Raw genomic sequence first — 13,444 nt, 5'->3', positions numbered from 1 at the left:
GAAAATGATGCTTTCTGGGAGGCTGTACTGAAATATCTCCTCATATAGTTACTGTTGATGTGTATAAAACAATGCTTCTACCTGATTATAATTTTTTTAGCTGTCATCCTTGTTTGAAGATAAAGCATCGAATTATATGACTTCCTAAAACAAAATTGGTTAGTTAAGCTAAAATTGATGCATGATATATTTTAGATTTATCTCTATCACAGGTTCATCAGTTCTCAGATTTTCAAGTTACATGGCTGTATTTTGTGCTATATTCTTAGTCTGGAAACATAATATGTTGCATTTGTTTGGAATACACGATGAGTTATGCTTGGGTTAAGGATTTTACTTATAATTCATTGGTTTGTCATGCATCATTTTGAGTTTTCCATTCCACATTGTTTCCTCTTATTCATTCCTAAGATTCTGCTTTTGATCACCTATCTGAATTCCTTCTAGTATGGTAATTCTGGATATTGAATTGTTTATTGTGTTGTCCAAAAGTTGCATCAGAAACTTTTATTCTTCATGTGAGACATGCAGGACTCGACAAGTTTAGGTATAAATTTCTGGATTTTTTATATAGTCTAATATTACATTGCAGGTTTCTATGCTGAGAGGTCCTTCCTCTGAGGAAATTTTTAGTTTCAACATTGGTGGATCTACTGGTGATCTTGTTGCTGCTGGTTCTAATGCTCAGGTATCTGACTGTAGAGTCTTGATTAATATTTCTTTTGATGATTAACATTTTAGTGACAAATAGATTGTACATCATACTAAAACTTTCTCTGTTTCATCTTCCAAACTCTTTATCCTTTTTTTTTCATTTCTGTTACATGGAATTATAATATTAGTTTGCACATGTAGACATTTCTTTTTTTCATTATAGAAGATGATTTAGATATATTTAGATTTATTGTCTTTGCTCTGTTGCATATATTTCAAACCAATGCATTTGACACGCCAATAGGTTTGAATCATTCCCCTTGATGCTTGGGTCCACACTTAAGGCAAGACAACACCTCTGTTAACTACTTGGTCTGCACTTGGGGACAAGATTGAAAATATGAGCAATAGCTAAAACATGTTATATTATGCATAACTCCTGAATACTTGGTGCTCTAAGCCTTTGACACTAGAGCTAGATATCTATTTTGTGACATTAATGCCCAGGTTAATGTAGCTATAGACAAGGTACTTAAAACTGGCTGTACAATATGAGAATTAGCCGGTCCAGTGCCCCTGGTTGCCAAACTTGCCTTGAAACTGGAGTGATACACCTGTTCAGTTCCAAATAGGCCAGTTTGGCAAAGAACTGGGTTGGTTCAGGCAGCTCCTGTCCTAAACTGCTATAGGTCCATGTGCTCAAAATGAACAAAACATAAAAATTAAGGAACAAAAAACGAAAAAATTGCAGAGCTGCAGTGAAGAGAGTTCATTTAGAGTGATCTTGAAGTCGATTTGGCATTGATTTTGGGCTGCTTGTGGTGGATTTGGAATTTTGGCATCCACATTAACTGGGTGAATCTAATCGACAAGCTTAGGGGAATTTCATGATCGGATCCTTTTGCCCTTTCAAAGTTTATGTTTCAAACCTTCATTTTTTTTCACATTAAAATGCAGATAGGCAGCAACCAAAGTAAGATTTTTTTTGCATTTGCAGGGTTGTTTTCCATTTTGGACATTACCATGTCCCGCCAAGATGAAAGAGCCTACATGGAGCGATTTTGAGTAGGTTAATGGGAAAATATTGTGCAAATATTGTCATAAGAGCATGAAAGGGTGTGAGGGATGCATAGAGTAAAATAACTCTTAGCTGGTGTTTGAGGGCAGGTTACAACTTGCCTTTTGGTGGATGCCGAGATTACACAGGAAATGCCAGATTATATTGAGGAGTATGAAATGAGGTAGAAAGTGATAGAAGATGAAATAGAGAAGAGAAAGATTGCATTCCCAAGGCAACCTACTTTTGGAGGCTTCTCTAACTCTCTTGTTAAGGAACCATTTAGACATTTTTCTTCCATTCATGAAAACCATCCTATCGTTACCCAAAAGAGGAAGAATATTTGATTTTTTTGGCACCCTTCTCCATGCCCACCCCCACCTCTGTTACTGTCACTTAACCCACCATTTATAGTCACTGGAAGACGCAAAACAGGGAATCTGCTCTTGAATAGACTGCTAGATGTTGGTGTGATGTAAATATCCCCTTCAATGCTTCTTGCTCACCTTATTACGAACATATGTTAGATGCCATAGTTTGCTGGTAAGGGCTTCAAAGGTCCTATTGTGCATGGCCTGAGGGGGTCTCTTTTATAGAATTTACTTGGATCCACAAATGACTATGCAGAGATTTAAAGAATCATGAACGAAAAGTGGGATGTATCATCAAGTCAGTTGGATGCACTGATGCAGAGTTTTGTACCATATTTAATTTCCTTATTTCTTGCCCACAAGGAGCCATGTTTTTGAAATTAGCATTTGCATTTGATGCGGTGGAGGATGCAAATTTATTATTTCAGCTTTTGGATGAGATTGTTATGGAGGCAGGGGTAGTGAATGTTGTTAAGATCATCATTGGTATCACCTCCAACTATTTTCTTGTTGGTAAGATGTTAAGAGGTTAATACAAAACCATATTATTGGACCCGATGTGTTGTACATTGCCTAGACCTTGTGTTTTACGGGTATAGGCAAACTGGGTTGGGTGAAGAAGGAGCATCATCAAATACATCTACAATCCCTCATGGGTTTTGAACCCAATGAGGAAACACACAGAGGGTAGGGAGCTTGTTAGTCTTGCTATTAGTAGATTTGCAGTGAACTTCCTCACATTACAATCTCTCCTTTCCTAAGCAGAAAACTTGAAAAGGATGTTTTCTAGTGATGAAGGAATGCATCTTAATGGAGCTACGTGTTTGATGGGAAAGAAGTTAGTATGAAACTTTATGAGCATGGTTTTTGGACCAAAGCAACAATGGTTGTGAAAGTTGCTGAGCCCCCTTGTTAGGGTGTTGTAGATGGTGGATAAGGATAAATGGGCAATCGGTTACATTTATGAGGCCCTGGATTAGGCCAAGGAGCACAAGGCAATTTATTGGGATTAAAAAACATAAGTATGCAGCTATTTGGAAAATCATTTTGGACTGATGGGACAATCAACTCCATTGCCCATTACATGCAGCTGGGTATTTCAGATTTCTTGAACACAAGGTACCATTACGAATCCAAATTTGAACAAGATGAAATTGGGGATGTCAAAGATGGATTGTACACTTTCTTAGAATGCATGTTCCTTAATTGACGTATCCAGTTGGAAATACACAAGCAGATCATTGTCTTTAGTAAAGCCTTGGGTACCTTTGGCAAAAGCCTAGCTAAGTTGTAAGAGATAAGGACTAGCTAAAAAAACAATTCCTTTATTTTCAAAGTTTAAGTACTTCTTGAATTTCTAACCAAATAAAAAAAGTAATTTCTTGAATTTGTTATCCTTGTTTGTTACTCTCATGATTTATTGACATGAATTGGTTGGAAGCATATAGTAGCTAATGCCCTTAAAAATAAAGTTTGCAATTAGAATCTTGAGTCAAGTTTGCAAGGCTTTCGAGTGTGAGCACAATTGGTTTGTCTTTGAGTGCATTCACATGAAGAAGAGAAAGTATTTGGAACAACAATGATTGAACAATCTTGTCTTCATGTAATAGAAGCTTCGATTGAGTCGTAACTAGTTGTTGAGAAAAATCCTTGACGTGGATCCCATTGTCTTGGATAATATTCATCCCTTCATGGAATGGGTAGTGGAAAGTCAATCGACAAAATTTATTGAGGCATATGAGGATTCCATTCGTAGCAATGGGGATGAATTTGATGATTGATCATTATAACATGTAGTTGTTGGTTGTAGCTTATAGCATGATGATTTTTGGACTTTAAAGGGCATTTAAAACTTCCATGTTTATGTATTTTGTTTTAGATTTGTACCACAATTGGGGCCATTTTGTTTTGTTTGTTTTCTCACTTTTTTTTTTGTGAAATACATATCCCAAGCAAACTTGCCTAGCACTTCCCCTCATTCTGAGGATGGTACCTAGAGTAAATTGGATTTTGTAGGATTTTGAGGCTTTATCAACACACGATTCAAGGCCGTTACAAAATACAGTCATTAAGAGCTTAGCTTGTCAGTGTCGAGAATTGAACATGTGTGGGGAGGATAACACTCCTCATAATCCCTCGGGCAAGGCCCATTGACATGGTGCCTTTTTATTATATTCACTCTTACATGCTATACACATGAAAATACTTCACATTTTTGGCATTTAATGGTTTGGATTTACATTGATCTACATAATTTTATCTATCCATCTATATGTAAATATTCATATTTTAATATTTTATATATATTTTTATTAAATTGGTTTCATCAATTGGTTTTTGAGAGATTGAATTCGGATAATCCACAGTGTTCATCTTTTTCTTTTTTGTCAAAAAAAGAAAAAGATGAACACTGTGGATTATCCGAATTCAATCTCTCAAAAACCACTCTACAGAAACCTGCAATCCAAAACAATTGGTTTTTGTTTGGTTCCACTTTGACCCTTGATTGGTTCTATTTTTCAGTGCTTTGGTCATAGAGCTTCAAATTATCACAAGACAATTGTAATCACGAGACTATTGTATGAACAATGTTCAACTATGAAAATTGAAATGAGGGGATTAGGATCTAATATATAAAATTGCAAAGCTAGTGATAGCTTGTAAATATGGTCAAGTTTAAAGTGGAAAGGTCATAATTTGAATATTGGCTAGTCCAACCTCTCTTTTCTTTTTTTGTTGAAAGGAAAGCTCCAAAGAAGGGGTATCTTTGCAAGTTTCTTGTCAGGATGATAGTAAAATCCAAAGTGGGGCGTTTTCCAAATGGTAGACTTATTTCTAGAAAAGAATTAGTGTATGCACTATATACAAGTACCTTTCTTCTAATTTTTGTTGATTTTCTTCCTTTCAATTTCGCTATCACGAGGAATTCATTGTATTGTACAAGGAATTACAACCACTTGTGAATAAGCTTTAGGAGTGATCACTCTTATCTGGCTGTGCACCCTAAGCTACCCTGAATAGTTGGGCCAATATAACAATAGAAGATTGATTAGTCATAGTGTAATGACCCATATCGAATTACTGGGCGCATATGAATAATAACATGCATACCATGCATGCATACGATAGCTACATATGCTTGCATCACATGCACTGCACTAGTATATATACTAACTGATTATGAAAATGCCCAAGTATAGGGTAAATGGATTAATTATTGAAGTACTAAGTAAATACCTAACACACTACAATATAATGTATATATTGAGTGGGGTACTTAATATGGGTATCGCCACCATTATATATAGCTCTAATGTATTATACAAATAAAAGGTAAATACAATGGATTATACAAAATGAAAGGTAAATACAATAGATTATACTAAATAAACTGGGAATATAATATATATTGTACAAAAAGGGAATTATAATATCTAGATTAATTTGTTATACAAACTAGAAGAAATATAATATATATATTATATTAACTAAAAAGAAACCATAATATAGGCATTATATAATCAAAAGAAAATATAATACAAAATTTAAATGGGAAATATAACTCAAACAGGATATCTAAAGTAAAGAATCAGTTGTCAACAAAAGGCGGCAACCTCAAATCAATTAACCCAATTATTTTAAATAAATTCATGAGTCATTATATATATATATATATATATAGATATATATATATACACACACACAATTTAACACAAGGAAGACAAAGGGAGAAAAAGTCATAAAGGATATTGCAGGTGGCAAGTAGTGGAGAGGAGTCGAGAAGATTGTATGCATGGGCGGTGGAGAGATTGGGGCGGTGAAGAAACCTTGGCGATATAAGGGGAACGAAAGAGGCATAGGAGGGGGGAGTTTTTGGGGGTCTTTCAGAGGCAAAGAAGGAAATACCATGAATGTCATAGACAAAGAGGAAGATTTAGCCTTAATTGTTCTTGGAGCTTTGGACATGGGAGACAAAAGACCTGTATTTCAAAGTTTTTGGATTTGGGAATCGGATAGGTTGATCCTAGATAGGCTGAAAGGAAAAAAGTCGGTTTGTTAGCAAGAGAGGGAGCAAGGACAATACAAATTCACCTTCAAATAAGATTTTCAAGTAAGTACTTGCAAATAAATATTTAAATTCAGAGTGATTGGTTAAATTGCAAGTTAGGGCATTAGAATTGGTTTAGATCTAATTAAATTTAGGTTCTCTGTTTCAATTCATAAAAATGAGTACTACACATAGTGCACTAGGGCTTCTTAGCATATCCCTCATGTTTAAAAAAATATGGTTCACTGTGGTCTTAGATTTCCAAGAAAGGCGTAGGATTTCTCTAGGTTAAACTTCACAGATAACAAAGGTAAAATGATGAAACCTCTCCTAGATGATTCCCATGGATGCTAATAAATTATACTAGGGAATACCTCATTTTCATCCATAACAAAGGTAACTTGCAATTCTTATTTTTGATATTTCTAATGTGGAATTTTATGGCTAGACCGTAGTGGTTGGCATTAGACATGTGAGTGAGTGAAAATTCAATTGGCTTGGTGGAGGCGTTCTAGAAAATCAAAACTTGGGTCTTCACATTGATGTAAGCTTGATCATCTTGTTGTTGTGCTTTTTAACAACTTAATGAGGTTACAGGTACTTTACAACTGTGCTTGCACTTCTTTACGTACAATAGCTTTTTGAGGTAGAGACATCTGCTTAATAATTTTCTCTAAGTGTTGCTCTTAAGCAAGGGGCACATTGAATGGCTTGCCATTAATAAAATTTCTCACAAGCCAAGCCTATTTACATACTTAATACAAAGAGTTACACTTTGGTATAAGTACCCAAGCAATGCCTACATAGTGCAACGGTAGGGTAATGGACCCAATTTAGGCCCTAGTGCACTTAGAATCAAACCATAAATGTTGCTTGCAACAAAGAACTAAAAAACAAAAATGCATCTAAACACATACAAGACAATTCAAGATACACAACAAAAATTAGGGAGGTCTACTCATTATTCAATATCATAGCATGATACATTCAATGGAAAGAAAGTGTCCTAGGCTTACAAGCCTTTCCAACAATTCTTGTGACCTCAATTCCTTCCACAAACTTGCAACCTTTGTGCGCCAATCCTTTGCACATGTTGTGCAACTTCAAATTTTTGAGATCCATAAGAGAGATGGATTGAATAGAACTGCCAACAAACTCTAAATCAACATAAGTGTATAAAGACAAGAGAAGATGAATGTTTGAACAAGAGAAATACAAAATGTAGGTGCCCAAAGTCTAAAGAATTAATTGCTATTGAATGAACATGATATACAAGTGACTTATGAGTTGTGTATTTATACATAACTTATGATGTTGTGCGCCTTCCCTCTTAAGGTGTTACAAACCCACATAAATTCCTAGGTTGGCCTTGACCACCTAGAATAATATAAAATGTTGTTGACTAGGTTGGCTATTAATCTCTAACCTAGTAATATAATAATGAGGGCACCTAACTATAATAGAAAAATAACCACAAGTAAAGATTACCATTGTTTTAAATCTCCCCCCCCACCCCATTAATATGAGCATTGGGTCATGGAGAAAAAATGATATAATACAAAAAGAGTGGGTATACTCAACTTGGTAGAGAGAGAATTGTATTTGTAACAAGAGAGAGTGGGTTTCTGACGAACCAACTCAATATAAATGTTGAAGGGGTTATGGATACCCAACCATCATCTACATAGAAATACTCAGTTCCTAAAGAAATACCATCATTAAATTGCTCTTCATTTGGGAGAATATGAACTTGGATTGTGCATTTGATAAAGTAGCGTTGTAAAGAGACATAAATGCAATAGACAAAAGGTATAATAGTGAGTGGGCATACTCAACTCAATCAAGAGTTACTGGTAGTTGGAAGCAAAGAGAGTGGGTTTGTGATTACCTAACACAATGCAAAGGTGTACCCAATGATTTGTTGGAAGAATGCCACCACCAAACTCCTCATCATCTGGGAGACTTCAATATTGAACCACCCATTCGATATCAAAGTGTGGGAAGAAACATCTTATAGAGTAATCAACTTTGTGTTGATTATTCATTGAACAGAAAGTAATCATTGAATTGCCCATTTGCTAAAGCAATGCTTCCATTGCATTGTTCATCTCATTGAAAAATATGTCACTAACTTACTCATCTAATGGAGTAGGGATGGAACAACCATATTGCACATATATTAGAAGAATAGTACTATTGATTTTCCCATTTGAAGAAGTGTTGAAAATAACATCCTTTAAGAGAGAAGATATGGGAGTACGCGACTCTAATAAGCTTAGTAATAGTTGAAATGAGAGTAGGAAGATCGAAATCTATATATCTGAAAGAACTTGAACACAACTGAGAAAGTTGAAGTACAACAAGGGTGTGGTTGTGCAAATACCCACATAAATACACATGAGAGAACATAATTGAGAAAGAAGTTTGAATACAATTTGAGATCTTGAACACAACTGGGAGAGCACAAATATAATAGTGGAGTGAGTGTGTGAATGCCTAACACAGATGCACTTGGAAGAGCACAGTCGAGAAATAAGCTCAAATACAATATTGGAGTGGCTTTATAATTATTAAGTTCTACTAGAGTCGCCGTGGCTGCAACATAGATGAGAGTGGGTATGGGAGTACCCAACTCATGTACAACTAGGAGTAAAGGTGGTTGGAATACAAGAGTTGGTTTTTGGATGGTCAACTAGAAAACGTGGTCAACTATAGTAAGAAGTGAGAGTTAGTGAATACCCATCTCAACATAAGGTCAACCCTATACACAACATACTCCTAGAAGATGGAAAAGAGGTTTGTTACCCACCAAAAGTGGGTAACCCATAGGAGAATTTTTCTCCTAATTTGAGAGTGAGCTAGCCAGTAGCCCTATTGTCTTCAGATAATTCTATGGCAAAGATTTGCACCTATTTCTCTAATTAGTGCTCTCCCCCATTTAGCATTCTTCTTGAAGGTGGGTCATCTATTGACAGGTGCTTTAACCATTTCAACAATCATGTGCTTTCATATAATGTTAAGGACATATTCATATGAATCACGGGGAAATTGGATGATTGATCGCTCTTGATCGTATCCTTGTTCCTACACTTCACTTGGGAGGTTAACCTTTGACCCTAGTCCAGTGGGACCTTCTCTAAGGCCTTATGGTTTAGGGGGACACTTATAGGGGGCACTGATTGATATAGTGTTTCCATGGTAATCCATGCTTACCATATTCCATCCTTGTTATTTGTATCCATTCTTTGGGTTGATTGTCATCGATCATTGGGATTTGGCACCCTATATCCACATCCTTGAGCCAAGGCCTAAAAACTTGGCCTTAGAGGTTGATGCCATTGAAAGAATGATAAAATCATATAACACCATAGTGGAAAGAAAATGTAAAATGCAAAAGATGGCTAAGAATTTTTTAGCATAGTGGGAAAAATCCTAGCATGAGCTCTACTCCCCCTCATTAACCATCACGCAGTTCCTCAAGCATTCAATGCTTCATTAAAAATAAGGAAACTCTTGAATGTCCCAACTTCGATGAACAAGAAACTACTTCATCTTTAAGGGGTATTGGAAAAGCACAAAGCAAGCTTGGTCTCCTAAGCTATGCACCAAAGAAAGATAAGTCATTAAAGTAAAAGGCAAACTAGAGGGATGCAAAAAACAGGCCATGAAAATGGGTAACCCATGCCTCCATGATTGCTCCATCCTTCCATCATTATACTTAGGATGTTGGACCTTCATTAGTTGGTCTCATGGCTGTGGGATCTTCCTTGAGTTCTTTTCTACTGCATGACCACCTTATCGTACACACCTATGGATTGTTGGGTCTACCTCGGACATGTCACCCCCCTTGGGGCTCAGAAACACCTAATAGGGTTGTTTACGTAATCATCCCTAACATAAGTGAGGTAACTTGTTTACAAATTTTGAGCTAGTAAGACATGTTGAAATTGGCAGCCATGGAAAAATTCCCATAGAAACCATAAAAGCTCATGTGGAGCCCATCTCCTCCCAAACAATAATGCAAATTAAATAAAAGGGAAATATTATTTATTTAATATCAAGTGGGAAATAAATTATTTGGAAAATATATTCAAGAAAAAAAATTGAATTTGGGTTTTCCTTCCTAGATTTAAAGTCAGCCATCCAAACCGACATGTCAGCATGCCCAAGGGTTGTGACCCTCCATAAGTGGCAACAACTATAAATTTCCAATCTTTGTGGCTCATTAAGACACATCAATTTAGAGGCTTGTGTATTTCAGAGATTCGTATGGCACATTATCTTTTGAGGTTGTATGGCACACTCTCCTGTGCGGTCCGTATGACATGACGTCCTCTGTGACATTGTTACTCGCTCTATAGATCTGTTGCATCACAATGTTTTGCAGAAGCTCAAATATATAACTTTGTGGCATTGTGGTTCTCATACTCTACCCAATTACTGTGATCCTTTTGTTTCCTGTTGATCACATTGCTCTATTTTGTGTGCTTCATGCAATTTCTTCTCTGAGGCCTGCATCAGGTTTTCTGTGGCACGCTCTATTCTCTGTGGGACGTATTTTTTACTGTGGCTCGTTTTTGTTTGTTTGTATGGTGATTGCTCTATGCTCAATGACATTCACGCACTTCTCACATTGTGGCAGCAATGACATATACACACAATGCATGGTCACATTTCAATGGTTGCATTACAATGGTCTGCGTCGCTCTGTGGTAAGCTACATCGCTCTGTGGCAAGTCACATTGCTTTGAGGTAAGATGTAGTTATATATATAGTGGTCTACATCGCTATGTGGTAAGCCACATTGCTCTGAGGTAAGGCGTGGTTATATATATATATAGTGGTTCGCATCAGTTTATGGTAAGGTTCAATTATATACAGTAGCCTGATTAATGTGATGCATACTTTACAATATACAATGGGCCATTTAACTTTATGGCATCAGAAGCATCACTCCTATATTATATTTCTATGGTATCAAATTATGTTGACGTGGCATTGGCATCATTTATATACGGTGGCATCGTATTGCATGTGATTCACTTTCAACATTGCTATGGCTCGCATAACTGTAATATACTCCCATAATTTTTACCCAATTCTGCGATACAATATGATCTAGTAGACCAAGTGGTTTGTAATAAAATAATTTAGCCAAATAGCTTAAATTATTCCCAAATCACTTTTACAAAAAGACTCGACTAAAACACTAGGACTCACCTAAGACTTTGTTGATAAATTCCACTCTAGCTTTGGGGTTGAGGTTGGAGGGAAACACTTTGTTAATCATGTGTGTTTAGAAACACAGATAATCAGTGAGACAAAAAACCTCCTAAGATGAAATTCGTCGCCAAAATCACAGGCTTACCTAGGTTGTTACATAATTTAACAATCGTACCATCATCATCTACATTACAAATTTGTAGAATGGGTTTACAATGACTCAACACCCTGCTAGTTGATGATCCCGATATTTTGAAAAATTTGGCACAACTGCTTCCTTGGAACTTTGACAAAATGTGTGCGACATCTGACTCCATATACAGACACGTTGTTTCCTTTGAAGTGACGTGAGAATCTAAAATCCTGTATCCAAGAAAACAAAAGTCCATCAAATAGATATCCGCTCATAATCAAAATCATCATGCATATATAAAATATATGTTGGAATAGAAAAATCTACTCTAACAAACTGAAATACAAAGACATAGTGCATAAGCGCATAAAATTAAACTAAATAATGACATAAATGAAAGGGAGTAGGGTTAGAGATACTATACAAAGATGCCCCATGGCATCAGATGTCATCAACATAATGCATACTGAGCATTTGCTGACTTTTAGGCAAGTCTGTGGGTTGCTTCTCGAATGTGCCATGCTGAATTTTGAAAATGCTAGGACTTTTACTTATTCGAATATCGAGATGCTCTCGGCCATCAGACACATCAAACCTCTTCCTTCTTTTTTTTGCTTTTCTTCCTGGTGGGCTGTGATGTCAATAATGAGACCACTGTAGATTTCCTGTCTTGATCTTGAAGATGCTCAGACGAAAGATCTGAAGAATATGAAGTATGCCCAATCTTATAATGAATATAGTTTGTCAACGGTGACACGTAAGCTTGATCTATCTTAACTAATTTTTCAACCATGTCACTTCTAGTTAACCTGTCCTCAATGGGACAAGTGACCTCCTCAGAATGAGATGAAAATCACTTTGGCAGACTTGGAGGCTTATGATTTGTTGAAAGTTCATTGTTTCTTTCATCATCTGATCTATGCCGATAGTCTTGCTCCTGTGACCTTTCCATCTTTTGCAGCTCATTTTAAAGAGTGATCTTTTCAATTCTTATGACATCCATTTGCTTAGAATGTTCATCCTTCATAGCACTGATTTCTTTGGCATGGTTTTCTTCCATGGTCAACAACTTATTCTGAAGGCATATCTGACCAACTTCCATATCCTTAATTACTTTATCATGATTTACTTGAATATAACTTATTTCTTCCTTATGATTTGCTTCCATGGTGATCAAACAATTTTGTATGGTGGCCATCTGATTAGAATGATTAATTTCCATGGTTTTCAGTTCCTCAACATGTTGTTCTTCTATGGCTAATAACCTATTCTGAAGATTGACTTCCCTGTCCTGAATAGAGCTCATTTCTTTCTTATGATTTTCCTTTATGGAGCTCAACTCTTGAACACGCTTTTCTTCAATAGCCATCCACCTAATGTGCAAGAATGTCATTTTCTTGGCGTGATCTGCTATCAATTTCTCTTGATTAAGCTCCACGATTTTCATCATTTGAATTAATTCCATGATAAGGTCATTTGTCTCTGCCTTTCCACTATTGAGGATTCTTATTGCAATGGCACAAGTGGATTCATCATGGAAATGGTCACAAGGTCTGCAATATGGCCAGGGTTGATCATTATCAGGCTACAACTTATTCTCTTGAAACTTCTCCATATTAGTTAGGCGATTATCCATATCAGCGAATTTATGTCTATGATCAGCTCACATACTTTTATTGATTTCTTTTAATTATTCAACCTGATTAATTGTCTTCTCTTCAACTTTTCTCTCTAGAAGGTCATGCGGATAATCTTGAATGTTAGTAAAACGACAAGGGGCGAACAAGTCATCCATGATGACTTGCTTAAGGGGAAAAGGAGCAAATGGATGTTAGAGAGAGAGATCCTTGTTCAAGAAAAACAAGAGATCCACAAGAAGCGAGCTTCTAGCAGAAATTCTTGCAAGAAATGAAAGAAGTGGAGTCGCCACTTGAACATGAATCTAGCTATAAAATCCA

At 36.2% G+C, this 13,444-nt stretch overlaps 1 protein-coding gene across 1 annotated transcript in view; it reads left to right on the top strand.

Annotated features, from left to right (window-relative positions):
- Nucleotides 1-13,444, top strand: part of LOC149223099 (Transducin/WD40 repeat-like superfamily protein) — a 279,042-nt gene that overhangs the window by 68,279 nt on the left and 197,319 nt on the right. Inside the window, exon 3 of the mRNA XM_089385763.1 lies at nucleotides 593-688. Within this exon, the coding sequence (XP_089241889.1) occupies nucleotides 593-688 (96 nt within the window). The remainder of the gene's footprint in view (nucleotides 1-592; nucleotides 689-13,444) is intronic.

This window comes from Pinus tabuliformis, chromosome Q (genome assembly GCF_031772625.1).
Source record: "Pinus tabuliformis cultivar Carrire ecotype Pingquan chromosome Q, CPIR1, whole genome shotgun sequence".
Classification (NCBI taxonomy): Eukaryota; Viridiplantae; Streptophyta; class Pinopsida; order Pinales; family Pinaceae; genus Pinus; species Pinus tabuliformis.
This window is presented reverse-complemented; position numbering and strand designations above follow the sequence as displayed.